Source organism: Scyliorhinus torazame, chromosome 30, assembly GCF_047496885.1.
Source record: "Scyliorhinus torazame isolate Kashiwa2021f chromosome 30, sScyTor2.1, whole genome shotgun sequence".
Lineage (NCBI taxonomy): Eukaryota > Metazoa > Chordata > Chondrichthyes > Carcharhiniformes > Scyliorhinidae > Scyliorhinus > Scyliorhinus torazame.
In genome coordinates, this window is record NC_092736.1 from 1,267,745 (window position 1) to 1,291,368 (window position 23,624).

A 23,624-nucleotide genomic window follows, 5' to 3' on the forward strand; every position below is an offset into this window, starting at 1 on the left:
AGCTGCCGAACGTGCGACCTACCTAGGCATAGCCGCAACCAGAAGTCGGGTGGGCCATTTGTTAACCTGCCAGCAGTGTGCAACTGGTTGTGGGGTGGAGAAGGTCAATGTGTGCTGCCTGTCGCCTCCTAAGAGGCTGGTGTGCAGACAGGTGCAATAGATGGGGGTGATTGAGGATGTGTGCGTTTGCTGGGACCTTAGCTGCATTGTGATGTGGAATACAAAGAACAGTACAGCACAGAACAGGCCCTTCAGCCCTCCACGCCTGGGTGACAGAGAACTGGTTAGGTTTCCTGGCCGGGGACAGAACGAATGGGAAGAAGGGCATGGTGAACATGCAGGGCATGGAGACATCTCGTTATCCTGAGGGGTGGGCTAGCTGATAGTGTCACTGGTGTGGCTTCTACTCGGAGAAGGACTGTGTGCCAGGGAGGGTTCCAGCAGGCACTGTGAATCTGTCCTTTGTTTGGGCTGAGTTCTGGTATTCCCCGGATTCCCTGCAGTGGGGCTGCGGTTCTGAGGAGTGGCAGCACCTGGTGGGCCAGTGACTGAGCCTAGCCCCACCATCCCATTGGTGATACTGCTGGGGTCTGCAGGATGAGCAGGCTGGTTGTGTTCCCTCATTACCACAAGCCCTCTGAGCATATACAGGATACAGTGAGCAGTCAGCAGTGTGGACAGCCAGGACCCTGTAAGTTGCAGCAAAGGGGTGGGTTTCAATAACATACTGCTGCATGGTGGTCTGAACCGGGCCATCCCAAAGTGCACGTAATTGGCACCAAGTCATTCCCGCTACTCCCTGCGGTCCAGGCAGATACCCCCAGCAAGTCCGTAAAGTTTTGAGTTTTATTACCTTCTTGCTCCCTCTCAACAGCCATGGCACAGGCTTGTATCCATTGCACCAATTCACGGCCGCGTGACTCCTGCCTGAGGGGTGGAGCATCCGATGTCCAACTCATTAATCGCAGTAAAATCCATGTAAATGACGGATTTGCATGGGGCCGCCAGCATGGGGCGTGAACCTCTTTGCTGCCGCAATGGAAACTGGAGCATCGCGTCTGAATTTGCACAAATACTGATTTTTGCTACCCCACATGATTTTCTCTGCCTGATCGCCGTTCTCCCTGCCGGTGTTGGGCAGCGGAGAATCCTGTCCCAGATTTCATTCCACCAATCTGGTTTCATCCCAGCACTGACACTCCCCTTAAAATGAGATAAATGAATGAATATAAATCAACAAAGATGTGATGAACGGTTACTGTATTACTGTACCCTTATCATCATGTAAGGTGATATCCCCTTTAAGACCGGGCTTGGAACCCTGGGGGACTCCGCCTCCGCCCACCTGGGAGCCGTATAGAAGGGACCGCCTTGTGGGCGGCACCCAGTCAGCACCCGTCTCGGCACCAGGCCAATTCTTAGCTTATTAAAGCCTTCTTTACCGTTTACTCTCTAAGCGTCGTTATTGAGGGTACAACAAAAGATAAAATCTGAATTTTACAGTAAAGGTTTTGTTGAGCGATTTGGCAATTACTCAAGATTGAAGTGATGCACTTCTAAAAAATTACTTTAGGATATGGGCATCATAGGCTCTGCCAGTATTTTATTGCCCATCCCTAGCTGCCGTTGAGGAGGTATTGGTGAGCTGCCTTCTTGAGCCGCAGCAGTCCCTGAGCTGAAAGTAATTACAAATAACAAAATATTCTGACTGTAAAACTTTGTTGGTGCTTTTCCTTCTCCTCATTGCATTGTCTGCTGCTGGACGTGGCTTTTCTATACACTTGAGTACATTCTGTGTTTGTCTAGAATCTAGATGCTAAATATCAGCAGGTTCCAGAATTATGTCATAATACCACAGCAATGGTAGCACGATAGCACAGTGGTTAGCACTGCTGCCTCACAGCGCAAGGTCCTAGGTTCGATCCCAGTCCCGGATCACTGTCCATGTGGAGTTTGCACATTCTCCCCGTGTTAGCGTGGGTCACACCCCCACAACCCAAAGATGTGCAGGGTAGGTGGATTGGCCACGCTAAATTGCCCCTTAATTGGGAAAATTAATTGGGCACTCTAAATTTATTCAAAAAAAAATAATACCACAGCAGTGCCTGATCTTATTCTTACCTGATTTTCACCTGTACCTTTCAACAAGAGTAATGATTGTTGCTCTCTAGCCCTAGGGTATTATGGTCAATAGTAGCAGCCCAGTTGATGCTCATCTCACTGAGGTTAGCAATTCCCAACAGAATGTACAAGTTGATCTGACAGTCCGATTAATAAACTTCACTTGAAAATGACACTTCCTCAATTCTAGAAAGATACAGAAAACAAACAGTTCGATGCAGAAAGTCAGAATAACATGGGTTTTAATTTTTCAGTGCAAGTCGGGTGATAAACATTTGAAACAATGCAGAATACCATGATCAAACAAGGAACATAGTATGTCTGCCATTAAATATCCTATCTGATAACAGCACCTTTCACATTAGCCCGAATTGATATCACAGACGTATGCCAGAGATCAGGGCTTTGCATTCAGTTTCAGCAATTTGTTGGTAAACTTGAAAATGATCTTCTTGGGGTCTCACCATTTTGATAATTTTAGGATGATCATGAAAAGAAAAAAATCCAGGAACAATCACAGTTAAACAAAAGTTCAATGTTTCAAATGATCAAGTTTCCTGAGATCACTGGTGTTCTCCACAAGTCAAACAATTTATCCTTTATTAAAATGTCGGCTGTTTGCGAACTAGTTTCTTGTTCTGAAAACAGACAGCTAAAAGTAATGCTGAATTTTCCTATTCTTTCTGGGTTTGCACTTTTAAGGTTTGCTGTTGAAATCCTTTTCTCAACCCTGCAAGTTCAAAATAATCAGTAAATATTTTAAAAATGAAACCAAAATTCTCTGCTTAAATTTCCATGGGAGCTTCCATCTTCTTCCTTCCTCCTCCTGCAGGTGAAGTTAGGAAGTTCAGAGATTAGTTGTTACTCACTTTCAGCTTTCCCAAAAGTATTTCCCAACACTCCTGGATAAACAAGAGGAGACATCTTACCCCACATTGGAACCTAAATGTGCACATTCTGCAGTGGGGCTCATTTCCTGTATAAATGTAAATTGGGAGAGCCAAGCCATTCAGTATTATAAACAACAAGGTTAACCGAGAATTTCCGTGAAGGCTTGTGTGCAGGTTCACTGGTATTTGTGCACTTTTTAGTGGATTAAATGGGCAGTGAAGCCAACCCTCGACTCTAGCACTGCCCAATGGCAAACTTACTTGGGAGGAAGCAAAGAGGAATCCCCATTTACACAAAAATAAATACTATGGATGCTGGAACTCTGAAATAAAATCAGAAAATGCTGGAAATACTCAGCAGGTCAGGCAACATTGCTGGCGAGAGAAACAGACCCATGAAAGGCTCCAGAGATGTTGCCTGACCTACTCAGGAACCCCATCTCTTCATTTTTGCTTTTGTCATTGTGTGCATAGTGCTAAGATTATTACAGAAGGAAATATTCCCATGAGCTTTATCTTCATATTAAATCAGAAACACAAAATCACTTGAAAATAAAAGCTGCACAGAAATATTCTGTCTTAACGTTTTTCAAAAGAAGGCTAGTAGATGCTATGGCATCCCATTGCATGTTCACAGAAAGTCCGCATCTGGAGCACTGTTGCAATGTTTAGCTACTAACCTAATCTGTTCCTGTCAGGCCACTGCTCGAATATTCCCTGTTGGTAGATGCTATGAAAAGCCAAATTCAGGCAGTTGCAACTGCTCGAGATATTTTGACATCAATCACAGGCCACTTGTAACTGCTTGTAAAGTTCTGGGTCCAGGTCTCTGACTCTAGGTCAGAAGAACCCAACAAAGTGGCTTTCTTCCTCTTTTCTACAATTGCTTTGCATTTGTGACAAAGTGTGATGCCTACAGTGTGATGGATGCACACTAGAGATAGATACATCAGAATGCAGTCCGCTTAAGAGATTCTTGGCTGAAATAGCAGAGCAAATGACTGCAGTCACTGCAAGATGGTGCAACAGATGTTTAACAGCACAACAAAGGATTGAGGCCATGTCAAAACATTGGAAGCAAGTTTCAGAAAAACCCATTTCTCAAATAAAATTGCATGTTTACAAAATACAAAATGTATGAACGCGCGAGCCACTCCTCAAGTCCACTGGAGCTATAACCACACATTACAAAGCTCTATTGTATGCCTCTAGTTATCAGTTTCTGCAATTAAATCATCTATTAAAGTGGCAACTGTGTTTTATTTTAATAAAAAGCGCAAAATATTGCTTTGCAGCACATTTGTGAAAATAATATAAAAATAATTTCTATATTACAATTTTTAACTTTTGCTTGTAAATTCTGTCATAATGCATCTTCTAGTTCACAAACACATAAATAAATGGTTATTTTCTGCTCTATGTCACCATCTCACCTTTACATTGGTAACTAATGTGCAAATCATCTCCTGGCATTTATTTTGCTGTAGTGTAATTAAAAAAAAAAAATACATGTAGGAATATAGTCAACTATTTGGTAACAGTCCATGGATTAACAATATGAAAAGGTCTCACGTTGCCCAGGAATTAGGGACGGGAGCATTAATTTTGAATAAGAGTTTGGAAACTGTTCTAATAGATACGACTGCAGCACAACGCGAGGACTCTTGAAATGTAATGAACAGACTTTCCTCCATAGGCTAACGACTTATAAATGGATGCTCTACTTATTAAATTGCTCCATCAAAATATTTGTAATTATGGAGGGACTTGGTTAATATGGAAAAAATGGAACAAAATTTTCAGTCAAATAGACTTGTTTCCTCTTTCCCTGCGTTTGAGCTCCTCTTTGTAGCAGTAGGAGCAGTAAGATTCTGTCTCTAGACGGCCATAGAAGGGGCAGTTGTGCTGTTTGCATCGGTTTTGTTGGAGGGAATAGGAGGCAGCTGCCATGCCTCGCCCTTTGGCTTTCTCTGCACTCTGCCACACAGACGAAACGTCATCATCTGCATATTCCAAGGAGTCATGAACATCACCTGTACCAAACCCATTGGTATATGTGTGACTTTTGTGTTCGGGGGGCAGCAAACACTTCAGAGGCTCCACGGTTTCCACAGTGGGGAAGCCGGAGAGGCCCACAGGGCAGTAACTTTGATAAGACAGCGAGCGATTATGTTGTGGGTATGTTGCACATGTTTTCAAGGAGCTGATGACAGGTGGCTGATTGTCAACTTGGCAGCTCAATGATTGAGATTTAACCTCAGACACGTGGACAGGTCGCAACAAAGCTGGCGTGTGGGTAAAGTGGGCTGAGGTGAGAGTGCCAGTTTTAGGAATTTCACTGTTGTGTGGTGAATTGGTCACTTTTGTCTGGTCACGCCTTTCCTGTGTTTTTGAACCCAGCTGACCCGTATGGCTTTCAAAAGAGCCTTGAAGACGGTCCTCCTGAGAATTTGGTTCTATCTTGCTTCTCTGAGATGGCTCTTGTTCCACCTTTTTACATGTGGAGTTACTGGAAGCTTTTTTGTCTGCCTCTTTACGTTTTTGCACCCGTTCTGCATTGAAACGCTCCTGAGCGGTAGTCAAGTAATAATTAATCATCTCCTCGTGAAACTGGTGCCTATGGCTTGTCAACAGAAGACCGGCAAAAATGAACTTTCTCTCTCCTTGCATAGCAGCTCTCAGTATATTGAGGCTGAGTCTGACATCAGTGCTGTACTTCCACTGGTCCGTTTGTTTCTCTACTGAAGTTTTAACAGAGATATTTGACTTGTCAGTAGGAGATGAACTTGCAGATTGTGATGACTCCTCCTTACTTCCTTTACTAGATTTGTTGGATTCCTTTTTCTTGACTTTCTCCGCATTCTCTCCATTCCGCCCATTGTTGGAGTTTCCTCTGCTGATCTTTCCATGCACCAGTCCTCCGAGTCCTCCCATGTTCTTCTTTATTTTAATCCCCAGAGTTTTGCTAAGGCTCCCAAGTTTGTTTGCAACAGAATCTGTCCTATTCCTTTCCTTGTCCTTCTTTTGTTTATCTCTTTTATCTTTTTCTTTCTGGATTTTGTTCCCATTCAGGTTCGAGTTGCTGCAGATGCTGTCTCTGTCTGACTCGGAGTCAGACAGTGAATGGACATCCTCTCCTACTGAAGCGGTTGGTGATTCCGGCTGGGCCAAAGGTGCCTATGAGAACAAACAATTTATAAATAACCTCAACAACACCCACACTGTAAAACAATACTAATCATAAAAACTACCATATCTTGATATTACTATTAGATTGCTGTAATAATTTTGTCCCACAGTTTACACAACATTTGTTGATATGATCAATTACAATCCAGCATCCCACCCAAATTGCCACAATGTGTGTAAGTTTAGATAATAAGTGCCAGTAGGATATTTGGTCACAAGAAGACTCCACAATTGTGATTTGGCATTTCCACATGCATTGTCTGATAGAAGCCAACAGTTAACAAACAACAGCACAAGCTACCGATAACTTCATGTTTTAGTCCCAGGGCAGCACAGTGGTGAGCACTGTTGTCTCACAGCACCAGGGACTGTCTGTGGGAGTTTGCACGTTCTTCCAGTGTCTGCGTGGGTTTCATCCGGGTGCTCCAGTTTTCTCCCACTGTCCAAAGATGTGCAGGTTAGGTAGATTGGCCATGTTAAAATTGCTCCTAAGTGTCCAGGGATGTGCAGGTTATGGGGATGGGACCGGGGTGCGGGCCTAGGTGGGATTGGTGCAGACTCAATGGGACAAATGGCAGCCTTCTGCTTTGTAGGAATTTGACTCTGTAATACAAGATTGCAAAATTTATTTTACATTAACAAACAACCGTTGAAGCCAGATTAAGATTGTTCTTAGCCAAAATTGGCTTTGTAACAATAGGATGGGAAGTGAAAGTTCATGGCCGGACTTCCGGTGGCGACCATGGAGGAGTAGGTCGCACATTTGATAGCTCCCGCCTGTGATGAACTTTTGGACCTTTCCCCCCGTTTTTTCCAGATTTTATGGGATAAATCGGTAAAGAGTGAGACAGTAAGGAGAAATCCCCCTCCGGTGTATGGAGAATTGGACCAGAAGTGGCCGTGTGAGAAGACAAAGTCCTATCAGGAAGACACGAGCAGAGCTGATAACACGGGACAGCATGGTGGAGGGCAAGGGCCGTGGGGAGACGGCACAGTGGTCGATGGAGCAGCTGGTGAAGTTTTTCGAAGATTGCTCCGTTAGGCTGAAGAAGGACACGCTAGACCCGATTAAGACTTCGAATAATCAAGTTGTGCAGAATCAAGAGACCCACGGGAGAGTGATACAGGAGGTAGAGAAAAAGGTGTCTGAGCACGAGGAGTACAGAACCGTGCTGGAGACCAAGGTGGAGATGATGAACGACCGCCAGAAAAGAATGCAGGAGAAGCTGGAAGACCTGGAGAACAAGACCAGGAGAAAGAATCTTAAAATTGTCGGCCTCCCTGAAGGCAATGAGGAATCGGATGCGAGGACTTAGGTGACGGACATGCTGGAGAAGTTGATGGGGGCTGAGGCGTTCCCTCAGCCCCTGGAAGTGGATAGAGCGCACAGAGCCCTCGCGAAGAAGCCCCGAGCGAATGAGCCACCATGGTTGTACGCTTTCACTATTTCCTGGACAAGGAACATGTTCTGCGGTGGGCCATAAAGGAACGGAGCAGCAAATGGGAGAACTGTGAGCTGTGCATTTATCAGGACCGGGGCGCGGATCTGGCCAAGATCTGGGTTTAATCAGGCAAAAACGGCCCTCTTTAAGAAGGGGGTGAATTTTGGGATGCTGTACCCAGCTCGTCTGTTGGTCACACATGAGAAACGGGGCTTCTACTTTGAAACACCAGACGAAGTATGGACTTTCATGAAAGAAAAGAGGCTGCAGGCGAATTAAGACACTGAAGCCTTGGAGAAATACTGTGGCGGCGATTCGTTGTGCTGGGTTATATAAATATAAGTAGTGCTATGTGTAATAAGGGGCTGTTTGGATGGCTAACGGTAACTTCGCCGTGCAGGGAGCTGGTTAGAGGGGGGGGATGGGCTTTGGGGTTGGTTCTGCTTTTTGGGTGATTATTTTTCTAAAGTGGCTGTTTCTTCTGATGTTTGTATACTGGGGAATGTGATGCTTTTAAAATGTTTATCCATGTGGGGGGGGGGAAGAGAACAATGGGGAGCCAGACTGCTTGGTGCCAGGGGAGGGCGCTATCAAGTCAGCATGGGTCAGCTGATTCTCGGAAGCGCAGTGGGGGGTGAGCAGGTGTTAAGGTGGAGCTTTACTTGGGGATTTGGGTTTCTAGTGTTGTTGCTGGGGAGGGGGGCGGAGCTGCTTTGCTGACAGGGGAGGAACTGTTACTAGGGAACAAATGGGAGGTCGGGAACGGCGACTGCCTGAGGAGGTCTCGAGGAGGCGGAGGGCGCGAGCTCGAGACTGGCTTAAAAAGGGTGATGGCTAGTCGGCGGGGGTTTGGGGGGGGGGGGCTGGAAGCCCCCCGACCAGGCTGATTACATGGAACGCCAGAGGGCTGAATGGGCCGGTCAAGAGGGCTCACGTGTTTGCGCATTTGAGGGGCCTGAAGGCGGACGTGGCAATGCTACAAGACACACATAAAGGTTACAGACCAGACGAGACTGAGGAAGGGGTGGGTTAGCCACGTATTCCACTCAGGGCTGGACTCAAAGACCAGGGGAGTAGCGATCTTGATCAGCAAATGAGTGCCATTCGAGGCAGGGCGAATCGGGTCAGACAAGGGGGGGTAGGTACAAAATGGCGAGTGGGAAGCTGGAGGGGGTGCAGGTGGTGCTCGTGAACATATATGCTCCGAATTGGGACGATGTGGAATTTATGAGGCGGGTTTTAGGTAAGATCCCAGACTTAGAGTCACATAACCTGATCATGGGAGGAGACTTTAACACAAGTCATTGATCCGGAATTGGACCGGTCAAAATCCAGGACATGGAGGACGGCTGCGGCAAAGGAATTGAAGGGTTTTATGGAACAGATGGGGGGGGAGTAGACCCATGGAGGTTTGCACGGCCAAGGGCGAAGGAGTTTTTCTTTTTCTCACATGTCCATAAGGTATACTCTCGCATAAGAACATAAGAACTAGGAACAGGAGTAGGCCATGTGGCCCCTCGAGCCTGCTCCGCCACTTAATGAGATCATGGCTGATCTTTGTGGACTCAGCTCCACTCTCCGGCCCGTACACCATATCCCCGAATCCCTTTATTCTTTAGAAAGGTATCTATCGTTTTCTTAAAAACGTTAAAGAAGGAGCCTCAACTGCTTCATTGGGCAAGGAATTCCAGAGATTCACAACCCTTTGGGTGAAGAAGTTCCTCCTAAACTCGGTCTTAAATCTACTTCCCCTTATTTTGAGGCTATGCCCCCTAGTTCTGCTTTCCCCGACCAGTGGAAACAACCTGCCCGCATCTATCCTTTCTATTCCCTTCATAATTTTATATGTTTCAATAAGATCCCCCCCGCATCCTTCTAAACTCCAATGAGTACAGTCCCAGTCTACTCAACCTCTCGTCATAATCTAATCCCCTCAACTCTGGGATCAACCTCGTGAATCTCCTCTGCACTCCCTCCAGTGCCAATATGTCCTTTCTCAGGTAAGGAGACCAAAACTGAACACAATACTCCAGATGTGGCCTCACCAACACCCTATACAATTGCAGCATAACCTCCCTAGTCTTGAACTTCATCCCTCTAGCAATGAAAGACAAAACTCGATTAGCCTTCTTAATCACCTGTTGCACCTGCACACCAACTTTTTGCGACTCGCGCACCAGCACACCCAGGTCCCTCTGCACAGCAGCATGTTTTAACATCTTACTGTTTAAATAATAATCCATTCTGCTGTTATTCCTCCCAAAATGGATAGCCTCAAACTTGGCAATATTGAATTCCATCTGCCAGACCCTAGCCCATTCACCTAACCTATCCAAATCCTTCTGCAGACTTCCGGTATCCTCTGCACTTTTTGCTTTACCACTCATCTTAGTGTCGTCTGCAAACTTGGACACATTGCCCTTGGTCCCCAACTCCAAATCATCGATGTAAATTGTGAACAACTGCGGGCCCAACACTGACCCTTGAGGGACCCCACTAGTTACAGGTTGCCAACCAGAGAAACACCCATTTATCCCCACTCTCTGCTTTCTGTTAGTTAACCAATCCTCTACCCATGCTACCACTTTACCCTCAATGCCATGCATCTTTAGTTTATGCAGCAACCTTTTGTGTGGCACCTTGTCAAAAGCTTTCTGGAAATCCAGATATACCACATCCATTGGCTCCCCGTTATCTACTGCACTGGTAACGTCCTCAAAAAATTCTACCAAATTAGTCAGACATGACCTACCCTTTGTGAACCCATGCTGCGTCTGCCCAATTTCCCTCCAGGTGCCCCTTAATGATAGATTCCAGCATTTTCCCTACAACCGAAGTTACGCTTACCGGCCTATAATTACCCACTTTCTGCCGACCTCCTTTTTTAAACAGTGGTGTCACGTTTGCTACTTTCCAATCCTCTGGGACCACCCCAGAGTCTAGTGAATTTTGATAAATTATCACTAGTGCGTGTACAATTTCCCTAGCCATCTCTTTTAACACTCTGGGATGCATCCCATCAGGGCCAGGAGACTGGTCTACCTTTAGCCCCATTAGCTTGCCCAATACTGCCTCCTTAGTGATTACAATCATCTCAAGGTCCTCACCTATCATATCTTTATTTCCATCAGTCACTGGCATGTTATTTGTGTCTTCCACTGTGAAGACTGACCCAAAAAACCTGTTCAGCTCCTCAGCCATTTCCCCGTCTCCTATTATTAAATCTCCCTTCTCATCTTCCAAAGGACCAATATTTACCTTAGCCACTCTTTTTTGTCTTATATATTTTTAGTAGCTTTCTGTTGCCCCCTAAAGATTTCCCAGTCTTCTAGTCGCCCACTAATTTTTGCCACTTTGTATGTTTTTTCCTTCAATTTGATACTCTCCCTCACCTCCTTAGATATCCACGGTCGATTTTTCCCCTTTCTACCGTCTTTCTTTTTTGTCGGTATGAACCTTTCCTGAACACTGAAAAATCGCTCGGAAGGTTCTCCACTGTTCCTCAACTGCTTCACCATGAAGTCTTTGCTCCCAGTCTACCTTAGCTAGTTCTTCTCTCATCCCATCGACTTTTTTGTTCTGAGCAGGGCGCTAATACCGGAGGTGGTGGATACGGAGTACTCAGCAATTGCATTGTCGGATCATGCCCCGCATTGGGTGGTTCCACGGGTTAGTGTGAAGAGAGGGCAATGCCCGCTGTGGAGACTGGATGTGGGGTTGCTAGTGGACAAAGCGATCTGTGGGCGGGTTAACAAGTCCATCCAGAACTACCTGTAAACAAATGATACGGGGGAGGTCTCCGCAGCGACAATTTGAGAAGCTCTGAAGGCAGTGATCAGAGGGGAATTAATCTTGATACGGGCCCACAGAGAAACGGCGGAACGGGCTGAGAGGGATAGATTAGTGGAGGAGATATTCCAGGTGGACTAGAGATACTTGGAGGCCCCGGACACGGGGCTACTGAGGGAGCGGCGGAGGTTACAGGCTGAGTTTGGGCTGTTGGCCGCAGGGATAGTGGTGGAACAGTTGAAGGCAAGGGGGAGTACGGGGAAAAGGCAAGCAGAACATTGGCGCACCACCTCAGGAAAAGGGATGCGGCCAGGGAGATAGGTAAAGACTAGAGATGGCAATACTGTCCTGGACCCAGCGGGGGTGAACGAGGTGTTTAAGGACTTCTTTAGTAAATTATATGAGTCGGAACCCCTGGCTGGGGTGGAGAGGATGAGGCAGTTTTTGGATCAATTGAGGTTCCCGAGGGTAGATGAGGATCTGGTGGAAGGGGTGGGAGCCCCAATTGATATTGAGGAAATAATCAAGGGGCTGGAGGGCATGCAGTTGGGCAAGGCCCCGGGGCTTGACGGCTACCCGGTGGAATTCTATAAGAAGTTTTAAGAGATATTGAGCCCACTGCTGGTGAGGACATTTAACGAAGCAAGAGAGAAGGGAGTCCTCCCCCCAACAATGTTGCAGCCTCGATTTCATTGATCCTGAAATGGGAGAAGGATCCGGAGCAATGCGGGTCATACAGGCCGATTTCTCTACTGAATGTGGACGCCAAAACTGCTGGCTAAGATACTGGCCACAAGGATAGAGGATTGTGTCCCGGGGGTGATAGGGGAAGACCAGACGGGATTTGTAAAGGGCAGGCAACTCAAGGCCAATGTTCGAAGGCTTTTAAATGTTATTATGAATGCCCTCAGATGGAGAGGATGTGGAGGTGGTGGTAGCGATGGATGCGGAGAAGGCTTTTGATCGGGTGGAGTGGGATTACCTGTGGGAGGCGCTGGGAATGTTTGGGTTTGGTGAGGGCTTTATTGACTGGGTGCGGTTGCTCTATCAGGCACCAGTAGCGAATGAGCGTACGAACCGGCTGAGGTCGGGGTACTTTTAACTACAGCGAGGGACGAGGCAAGGGTGCCCCCTCTCCACGTTGCTGTTTGCTCTGGCCATAGAGCCATTGGCCATGGCGCTAAGAGCCTCTAGGAATTGGAAAGGGCTGATCCGGCAGGGGGGGGGGGGGGGGGGGGGGGGGGGGGGGGGGGGGGGGGGGGGGAAAGAGAGCACCAGGTCTCGCTTTACGCAGATGACCTGTTCTTGTATATTTCAGACCCGTTGGAGGGGATGGAGGAAGTAACGCGAATCATGGGAGAATTTGGCAATTTTCTGGGGTATAAATTGAACAAGCGAGATGTTCGCAATCCAGGCAAGAGGACAGGAGAAGAGACTGGGAGAGCTGCCGCTTAGAATGGTAGGGAAGAGCTTTCGATATCTGGGAATCCAGGTGGCCCAGGAATGGGAGGCACTGAACAAGTTAAATCTATCCCGCTTGGTACAACAAATATAAGGGGACTTCAAGAGATGGGACATGCTCCCGCGATCACTGGCGGGGCGGGTACAGACCATGAAAATGACGGTCCTCCCCAGATTTCTGTTTGTCTTTCAGTGCCTCCCTTCACCTCAACGGCCTTTTTCAAGTGGGTGAATAAGGTTATTTTGGGCTTTGTGTGGGCGGGAAAACACCGCGAGTGAAGAGAGTGTTGCTGGAGGGAGGGTGGGTTGGTGCTGCCGAACTTCTGCAATTACTACTGGGCGGCTAATATAGCCATGATTAGGAAGTGGGTAGTGGGGGAAGGGTCGGCATGGGAGCGGATGGAGGCGGCGTCATGCAAAGACACCAGTTTGGGAGTACTGATAACGGCACCTCTTCCGTTCTCGCCAGCCCGATATTCCACACGTTCGGTGGTGGTGGCGGCTCTGAGAATCTGGGGGCAATGCAGGAGATACAAGAGAGTGGAGGGAGCATCGGTTTGGACCCCGATTTATAATAATCATAGGTTTGTACCGGGTAGGCTGGATGGTGGGTTCCGGAGCTGGCAAAGGGCAGGAATTAGAAGGATGGGGTTCTTTTTCTAGATGGGAGCTTTCCCAGCTTGAAAGCCTTGGAGGATAAATTTGAATTGCCAGCAGGGAATGGGTTTAGGTATTTGCAGGTGCAAGACTTCCTGAGAAAACATGTGCCGGCCAATCCGCTACTGCCGCCACGGGGGATACAGGATAGAGTAGTCTCCAGTACCTGGGTGGGAGAGGGGAAGGTTTCAGATATTTACCAGGAGCTCTCAGAGGTGGAGGAGCTTAAGGGCAAGTGGGAGGACAAACAAGGAGGAGAGATAGAAGCGGATCCATGGGCGGATGCCCTAAGCAGGGTTAATACCTCCTCATTATGTGCCAGGCTCAGCCTGATACAATTTAAGGTAGTCCACCAGGCACACATGACAGCGGCTAGGATGAGCAGGTTTTTCAGGGTAGAAGATCCTGCAGAGGGCAGCGACGCTGATTGCCTGTTGCGGGGAGTGAATTGTGGAAAGCTGCTGTCGGGTAAGTTTCTAGAACTAATATATTTCAGGCAGTGGCTAAACCAGAGACACTACACAGGTAGCGTCTCCCACCCATCCTCCTCCTTTAACCAAAAAAAAGACTTCCACCACTTCAAAACTGCGGGGAGTGTGAAAATCAGGTAAGCTTTTTTTTCTCTCTGTATTTGTCAAGTGGATAAATGGAAGGGATGGCAGAGAGGGCAGTGCAATGTTCCTCCTGCAGAATGTTCGAGGTGAGGGACACAGTCAGTGGCCCTGCGGAGTTCACCTGCGGGAAGTGCACCCATCTCCAGCTCCTCAAAGACCGTGTTAGGGAACTGGAACTGGATGAACGGAGGATCATTCGGGAGGCAGAGTCTGTTATAGATAGAAGCTACAGGGATGTAGTTACTCCTAAGAATGAAGGTTTAAAAGGAGGGGGAAGTAGTAGTCAGTGCAGGGATCCCCTGCGGTTGTTCCCCTCAATAACAGGTATACCATTTTGGATACTGATGGGGGGGGTGGGGGTGGACCTACCAGAGGTAAGCTACGGTGACCAGGTTTCTGGCACTGAGTCTGTCCCTGTGGCTCAGAAGGGAAGGGGGGAGAGCAGGAGAGCATTAGTTATTGGAGACTCTATAGTTAGAGGTACAGATAGACAGTTCTGTGGCAACGATCGAGGCTCACGGTTGGTGTGTTGCCGCCCTGGTGCCAAGGTCCATAACATCTCTGATCGTGTTTTCAGGATCCTTAAGGGGGACGGCTCACCCCAGTCCAACGTTGGCATCTCCACCTCATTATAGGAAGCATTGGAAAGGGTGCAAAGGAGATTTACCAGGATGCTGCCTGGATTGGAGGGTAGGTCTTATGAGGAAAGGTTGAGGGAGCTAGGGTTTTTCTCATTGGAGCGAAGGAGGATGAGAGGTGACTTAATTGAGATCTTTTAGATGATGAGAGGGATATATAGAGTGGACGTTCAGCGACTTTTTCCTCGGGTGGATGTAGCTGTTACAAGGGGGCATAACTATAAGATTCAAGGTGGAAGATATAGGAGGGATGTCAGAGGTAGGTTCTTTACTCAGAGAGTGGTTGGGGAGTGGAACGCACTCCCAGCTATGGTAGTGGAGTCGGACACTTTAGGAACTTTCAAGCGGTTACTGTATAGGCATATGGAGTGCACTAGAATGATTGGGAGAAGGTTGATTTGATCTTAGTTTCAAACTAGTTCGGCACAACATCTTGGGCCGAAGGGCCTGTACTGTGCTGTACAGTTCTATGTTTAAGATAGGTGTGCATGGTGCACGGGAAACCCAGCAAATCATGTCCACATGTTTTGGGCATGCCCGAAGCTTAGAGGGTTTTGCTAAGGCAATGTCCACGGTGCTAAAAACACGGGTGGTGCCGAGTCCGGAGGTAGCGATCTTTGGAGTGTCGGAAGAGCCGGGAGTTCAGGGGGCGAATAGGCTGACGTCTTGGCCTTTGCCTCCCTTGATCTTGTTAATGTGGAGGGACTCGAAGCCCCCGAGTGTAGAGACCTGGGTTAGTGACATGGCTGGGTTTCTCAGTCTCTAGAAAATAAAGTTCGCCTTAAGAGGGTCAATGGTCGGGTTCACCCGGAGGTGACAGCCGTTCGTCGACTTTCTCGGGGAAAATTTAAATGTCAGCAGATGCAGCATTCCAAGGGGGGGGGGGGGGCGCGGATTGTTGTTGTTTGGTTGGGGTGCGTGAAGATAGAGATGGGGGAGAAATGTTTATTATACCATGTCGATGTCATTGTCTATGTTATGTTTATAAAAATTTCAAATGCCTTAATAAAAATATTTTTTTTTAAAAGAAGAAAGTTCATGGCCAGGATTCTCCGCCCCCATGCCGGTTGGGGAATCCCGGGGGGGGGGGGGGGGAGAATCGTGCCACGCCGCCCCGACCTGCCGATTCTCTGGCGCCGATCGCCCCACCCCAACGATTCTCCAGGCCCCGATGGGCCGAGTGGCCGCCGAGTTCGGCCATCGTGGGTCACGTATAGTCCCACAAGGCGGGACCTGCAAGTTCTGTGTGCGGGGGGGCCGTCCTGGTTTGGGGGGGAGGGGCCAGAGATCTGAGACGGGGGATGGGGGGCTTCCATGGTGGCGTGGCCCGCGATCGGGGCCTACCGATCGGCGGGCGGGCTGGTTCCGTGAGGGCCTATGTTCCTCCGCGTCGGGCTCCGCCATACTGCCCGGGGTCCGGAGCGGAGTCGGGAACCCACTCGTATGCGCGGAATCACGCCGGCGTAGCGCGCATGCGCGAACTCGCGCCGACCGTGCCGCACCAGCTGGAGCTGTGGGGACCACTCCAGCGCCGACCTAGCCCCCTAGGAAGGGGAGCATACCCGATGATCAAAGACCGTTGACGCCGGAGTGGTTGGCGCTGCTTTTCACTTTGGCGTCAGAACTTGGTCGGGGGATTGGAGAATCCCGGCCCATATCTCCAATGTTTATTTAGCAAATCACTTAACAGCTGTAGAATCATTCAAGTAGCATTAAAAAACTAACAGCCTGGATATCTCACTGCAGAAGATGGTACAAATAAAAAATTCAAACATAGCAAGCGCTTTTATTCACTCTATGGAAGCATTAACGCACTGAAAATAAACGGGTAACACAATCATCAAAGTTGCAGAGACTGGAGTATGCAATGAGCGCATTAAAGGTTTTCATCATGATATTAATCAGTAATTTACAAACATTTTTCATGTGAATTGTTGAAATCTCTGTTGCGTAGTATCACTGGAGAAATGTTCCACAAACCACATGAATCAAAGCAAAATTCTCTGTCCCTTCCATTTAAAAGTGGGAAATACTTTACCCTTGTTTCAGCAGGAATACAAATCCAGGACACATTCATATAGCTGTGCAGTAGGTGAAGCTTAGCTTCCAGGGAAAGGATTAAACTAGAAGAAAATAATGCAGAGTGACAAAACATCCACAAAGAAAATAAATCAACTAAGTTTGAAGGGAAAGCCATGGTCAGTGGCAAGTCTAACAATCCCAGTTATGAAATGACACAAAGCAAAATGATCCAATGTTTTATGCCCTCACATTTGAATAAATTGTCAGGTGAAGCTGAAAGCCACTGTGGAAGACTTGCAATTGAAAAATGAGTCCTGATGAAGTTACTCATGCACACACTATGGATTGCGGGGTTCAATTCTATACATTGCGTCTGTATATGATCTATTTTTCCTCAAAGGCTAAAGGATCATGCTTTGAAATTATTATATTAAATCCACTCACTTGGCCAATTTGGTGTTGTCGTTGTCATCCTTTCCCCATTCCCAATCTTTCTTGGGATCCATTGCAAAATGCAACGGTAGCAGTTTGTGTTCGGAGTCAGTCAAAGGAATTGCAGCTAAATGACAGAAAACATCAGTGCATCAGAGAGAATAAAACTGTTAATTTTAAAGAGTAGTTATTTCTCTTTAAGACCAAGATAAGGTCAGTTATTAGAATGCAGAAATACATTTTCCTTTGCAATCTTACTGAGGATTATTAATCTAAAATTGTGAAACTGAGATTTCCTTGAATGTATTTTATGAGTCTCTTAATGGCTATCATGTGACAGCACAGGCGTATAACTTGCTTTTATATCTGTGCCAAGGTAATATGGGAGTAGTTTCCCGATATTTTGCTCTGCATTAAATTGCACATCAATTTATGTCCTTTAAATGTGAAGACAGAGCAGAAACTAAGATGTTTCCTTCACAGGAATTGGAATCACTACATGGACAAGCTCATAAACTTACCATTTACTGAATAGTTTATGAGGCTTCACGCCTAATCATTCAGTAACACCATGAAAAACTGTGATCCATTAATCTCCCCCTCAGGTCAGTGGCATCGGATTCAACAGACACATACAAAATTAATCGGGGCAAGATTTATTTCCTTCCCAGACTACCAATCAAATCAGGTATTTGTACAAATAGGAGGCGGCTTAGCATTCATTACAAATGAGATTAAACCACACAAACATGCAGAAAATCAGTCAGCTTCTGTAAAGAGAGAAAGGCTGTTGAGGAAGGAGCCATATAAAATCCTGATCTGGCTTTTCTCTCTCAATATAATTATAACTATAATAATCTTTATTACGGACTGATCAGATATGTATTTCTAGCATCTTATATCTGTATTTTCAGTTCTATCCTTATGTAATGTCCTCGATGCCCTTAGGGAAAATGAGACGGTGGATGATGTTGGATGGTTCTCTGAGCAGACTGTCAGTCATTTGGCAGAATGCCGCATCACCACAACTGTCAAACAGCATCAAGACCTAGCTTGGCTGGTGGTGAAAAGGGTCCTCCCAGTCAGATCCTTCATGCATGCCCGAGGTCTCAGCGCCACTGCACGTTGCCCTCGGAGTGGCACAGGGGAGGGGTGAGGGAAGGAGAATGAGACAGCTGCACACCTCCTATGCCTCGCAAAGGTCTGGCGAGGGATGCAGTGGTTTTTGTCGAGATTCATTCCACACAGCTCAGTGACGCAGGACTCTGTGCTCAGACACACACACACAGACACAGACACAGAGAAATATCAACTGCTGCTGGAGGATCATCGACTCGGTAAAAGATGCTCTTTGGTCTGCCCGCAACATATTGATCTTCCAGTGTAAAGAATTGTCCTTGACCAAGTGTTGCAGAATGGTACGCTCCAAGGTCCAGGACTACATACTGAAGGATGCCTTTCAGCCAATGTTCACTGAGGGACTGGTAACCGTGTAAAACCCCTCCAACTGTGGGCTTGATCTTAACCGTCTGCAACTGTATTGAAGCACCACAGTGGTCAGCACTGCGGCCTCACAACAGCAGGGACCCAGGTTCAATTCCAGCCTCGGGTCACTGTCTGTATGGAGTCTGCACATTCTCCCCATGTCTGCATGGGTTTCCTCTGGGTGCTCCGGTTTCCGCCCACAGTCCAAAGATGTTCAGGCTGGCCATGATAAATCGTCCCTTTGTGTCCAAAAGGTTCAGTGGGGTTATTGGGTTAAGAGGATAGGTAGTATGAAAAGAATTGTAATGAAAATATTGAAATTTATGAAACGTTCTCATTACTAGATTGAAGCAGTGTGCACCTTCACCTCACAAGAAAATGTGAAAATCATTGCACTTTACTGTTATAACAATTTTAAAAAAATTTTATCATGTCTTTCAGAGATTATTATTTTTGCAACAAAAAACCTACCTCCTGACAGGGGGAAGTCAATGATCAGGAAGATTGATCTCCCAATATAGGTTTCATTTTATCAGGGGGTTCAGCAGAGGTTTTTTGGCCTCTTGCCCTTTGGTACTGGAATCTCTGCGGTGATTGTTTGTTCTCCTTGAAGGGGCTTCAGTGCCTAAAATCGGAAACCTAAGAGGTGTGGCTGTAACCAGTCAAGCCCCAAACCAGGGCGTACGTAACATCATCAGGGTGGCAGTGAAAGTACATAATACACCCATTGACCGTTCCTTCTTCTTTAAGACAATCCTTCTCGGTTACAGTGGATTCGGAGCTGTGGTCATCTGCAGAACTTCCCCATTCTGGATATTTTGATGTGACCTTCAAGAATGTGGCTGTCTGCAGGAAATTCCTGAAAGTGTTTGAGAAGAGAGACCTGCTCTACCCACGAATCTTCAAACCAGAGCCCCTCTTTACTCTGCCATCTCAACGGGACCGTGTGGTGACTATGCATCTCTGCAATCCCCATGTTCCGGTTGTAGATCTGCTTACCTTTCTCGACAAGTACATCAACAACTGCTCTGAGATCAAGAACGTCTTTGGAATCTGGACCAGTAAACACCAGGTCAAGGTGACCGATGGTAACGGAATAATCCCCCACCCTTGTTCCAGCTTCATGATCGGGGGAAGCCGTGGCTATCTCACCTACGTCGGGCAGCCCAGAGTTGGCCACTTATACAGAAAATCGGCCCATGTGTAGGCCAACTGCAGTGCTCTCATCGGCAAGAATTGCTCTTCACCACGGAGGCTTCCAAGGTTATCTTCCAGTCCAAACACTGCTACGTGGAGCAACGTGCTCACATTTCTTCTTCCAAAAGATACTGAAGGAGCCTGAAGGAAGATGATGGCTCAGTAAAAGCATCACAGTCTGTCATTTTGAGGATCAGCAAATCTTTTTATGATTGACTGCAAGACGTAAATCCCATAGACAGTATGGACTCCCAGTCCTTCCTGTCTTATATCACAGGGACCCGAGAGATAGTGAGCAGGAGAGCCTGGAAAAAACTGCTAACTCTGGATAAGTTGACCAAGGCCCTCAAGTTCTTCGAGAAGAATTTAACTCCTGGATGCGTTGACTTACCGGCTGAGTTGTATTCGTCTCTGTGGGACTAGATTGGCCCTGACCTGCTGGAGGCCTACGAGAGTATGTTTCTGGCCGGGAGCATGTCAGAATCCATGAGGAAAGGCATCATCACCCTTATGTACAAGCGGAATGGGCGGCACGGTAGCACAGTGGTTAGCATTGTAGCTTCACAGTGCCAGAGTCCCAGGTTCGATTCCCGGCTTGGTCACTTTCTGTGCGGAGTCTGCACGTTCTCACCGTGTCTGCGTGGGTTTCCTCCGGTTTCCTCCCACAAGCCACGAAAGACGTGCTTGTTCGATGAATTGGACATTCTGAATTCTCCCTCTGTGCACCCGAACAGGCATCGGAGTGTGGCAACTAGGGGATTTTCACAGTAACTTCATTGCAGTGTTACTGTAAGCCTACTTGTGACAATAAAGATAATTTTTTTTAAGAGGGGAAAAGGAAAGAAATTAGCAACCCATTTCACTGTTAAATGTGGACTATAAAATTCTGTCCAAGGCCATCCCAGTGGGTCAGGTCTGCTCTGGGGTCGGTGACCCACCCTGACCAGACATGCTTTGTACTCCGCAGGATGATCTCGCATACCTGCTCTGTACCCCGCAGGATGATCTTGGGTAGTCTTGTGCTACTCAGGGGTACGATCACCTTTGTGTGACAGTGGTATGGATACCTGACTCATCAGCCTAGACCAAGAGAAGGCCATCAACAGAATATCATACACCTACATGATGGATGTGCTCTCCAAAATAGTGTCTGGGGATGGAATCCACAATTGGATCCAACTGCTCTACACAAACATCAGTAGTGAAGTTTCAATCAACAGATGGGAATCAGAAAGCTTTCCAATAAAATCTGGAGACAGGTAGGGCTGGTATCTCTTCTGTCTGTTAGTGTGTTGTGTAGAACCATTTGTTGAGTCCATCAGGAAGAATATGGGCAAAGGAGGAATGACGATCCCAGACAGTGGAGGCACTCAAGCCAAAGCCTCCCTGTACATGGACGATGTCATTGTCTGCTGCTCGGATTCGCTGTCGGTGCACACACTGATCAATATCTGCGACCAGTTTGAACAGGCCTTGGGAGCCAATCTAAATTGCGGTGCAAGAGTGAGACCATGTTCTTTGGGAGCTGGGTTGACTGATCGCTTGTTCCCTTCACTGTCAGGTCAGAGGGTCTAAAGCTACTGGGGATATGGTTCGGAGCGACCAGGGCACATGTTAGAAACTGTAAGGAGTAGGTATACTGGGTATGTGGGAGCAACGTTCCCTCTCCATTGCAGGTAAGAACTGGTCTTAAGGTCTGAGACGCCCTCGGAGTTTCTGTAGGTGGCGCAGGTCTGGCCTATCCCTCACTCTACCCAGCTAAATGAAGGTGCAACAATAGGAAAGCAAACTCAAGCTGGAATTCTTTTTCTACTTACTTTTACAAAAAATTTTTTTTAATAACATTGAGTAATTGAATCTTACCTGGATTTGCCCAAGTTCAATTAATATTGAAACCTAGTGTTGAACGAAGAGCCTCCTTGGATCTGCCTCTCTACATTTCTAGGTCTGAAGTGGAAAGACTGAATGATCGCCATGTTTGCGTTCTACATTGGTGAAACTGTGCTACAATCTTGTCAACTGAGTTTTTGGTACCATGTATTAACAGTAGACGAGAAGATACAAAAACCATACCTTGTTCCCTTTGTTGATCATTCTGTTCCATAGACACCAGTGCAGAGAAATGGGCCTGATCATAGGCCAAAACTAAAGGTGAGCAGTGACATCTGTTGGGGGGTACTTCCAGAGGTAAGTAAATTCCTCCAAAAGGTATTGGTGCAAATGCTGAAACAACAACACAAGAAAAAGCCCAAATATGTCTTCAAAAATCAGAGCAATAACATGTAAAATGACAGAAACTATTGGATATACCGAGCAAACTCATCGGGAATAGAAGGTCAATGTTTCAGTGGGCTCGTCTTCACAGCAGTCTGATGAAGGATTCAACCTTCAACTTTCTTTTTTTTAATAAATATTTTATTGAAAATTTTTGGTCAACCAACACAGTACATTGTGCATCCTTTACACAATATTACAACAACACAAATAACAATTACCTATTTTATAAACAGAAAACGAATAAATAATAAATAACAAAAATGAAAACTAACCCTAATTGGCAACTGCCTTATCACAAGTAACAGTCTCCAAAAATATAATTTAACAGTCCAATATATAATTATCTGTCGCAACGACCTATACATATTATACAGTATATATCAACAACCCTGAGAGTCCTTCTGGTTCCTCCTCCCCCCGCCCCCCCCCCTCCCTCCCCCCTCCCCTCCCCCCTCCCCTCCCCCCCCCCCCCCCCCCCCCCCCCCCCCCGGATCCTGGGCTGCTGCTACTGCCTTCTTTTTTCCATTCCATCTATCTTTCTGCGAGGTATTCGACGAACGGTTGCCACCACCTGGTGAACCCCTGAGCAGACCCCCTTAGAACGAACTTAATCCGCTCTAGCTTTATAAACCCTGCCATGTCATTTATCCAGGTCTCCACCCCCGGGGGCTTGGCTTCTTTCCACATTAACAATATCCTGCGCCGGGCTACTAGGGACGCAAAGGCCAAAACATCGGCCTCTCTCGCCTCCTGCACTCCCGGCTCTTGTGCAACCCCAAATATAGCCAACCCCCAGCTTGGTTCGACCCGGACCCCCACTACTTTTGAAAGCACCTTTGTCACCCCCATCCAAAACCCCTGTAGTGCCGGGCATGACCAAAACATATGGGTATGATTCGCTGGGCTTCTCGAGCACCTCGCACACCTATCCTCCACCCCAAAAAATTTACTGAGCCGTGCTCCAGTCATATGCGCCCTGTGTAATACCTTAAACTGAATCAGGCTTAGCCTGGCACACGAGGACGACGAGTTTACCCTGCTTAGGGCATCTGCCCACAGCCCCTCCTCGATCTCCTCCCCCAGCTCTTCTTCCCATTTCCCTTTTAGTTCATCTACCATAGTCTCCCCTTCGTCCCTCATTTCCCTATATATATCTGACACCTTACCATCCCCCACCCATGTCTTTGAGATCACTCTGTCCTGCACCTCTTGTGTCGGGAGCTGCGGCAATTCCCTCACCTGTTGCCTCGCAAAAGCCCTCAGTTGCATATACCTGAATGCATTCCCTTGGGGCAACCCATATTTCTCGGTCAGCGCTCCCAGACTCGCGAACTTCCATCCACAAACAGATCTTTCAGTTGCGTTATTCCTGCTCTTTGCCACATTCCATATCCCCCATCCATTCCCCCC

General features: G+C 47.1%; 1 protein-coding gene across 6 annotated transcripts in view; it reads right to left on the reverse strand.

Annotated features, from left to right (window-relative positions):
* Positions 1 to 2,346: 2,346 nt before the first annotated feature.
* The window catches only part of otud7a (OTU deubiquitinase 7A), a 162,672-nt gene continuing 141,394 nt past the window's right edge, over positions 2,347 to 23,624 (reverse strand). For all 6 annotated transcript variants that reach the window (XM_072492640.1, XM_072492644.1, XM_072492639.1 and 3 more), the window contains 4 exons: positions 22,011 to 22,160; positions 17,268 to 17,382; positions 16,840 to 16,924; positions 2,347 to 6,188 (listed from right to left, as the gene is read on the reverse strand). In XM_072492640.1, the coding sequence (XP_072348741.1) occupies positions 4,815 to 6,188; positions 16,840 to 16,924; positions 17,268 to 17,382; positions 22,011 to 22,160 (1,724 nt within the window). In that variant the 3' untranslated portion in view covers positions 2,347 to 4,814. The remainder of the gene's footprint in view (positions 6,189 to 16,839; positions 16,925 to 17,267; positions 17,383 to 22,010; positions 22,161 to 23,624) is intronic.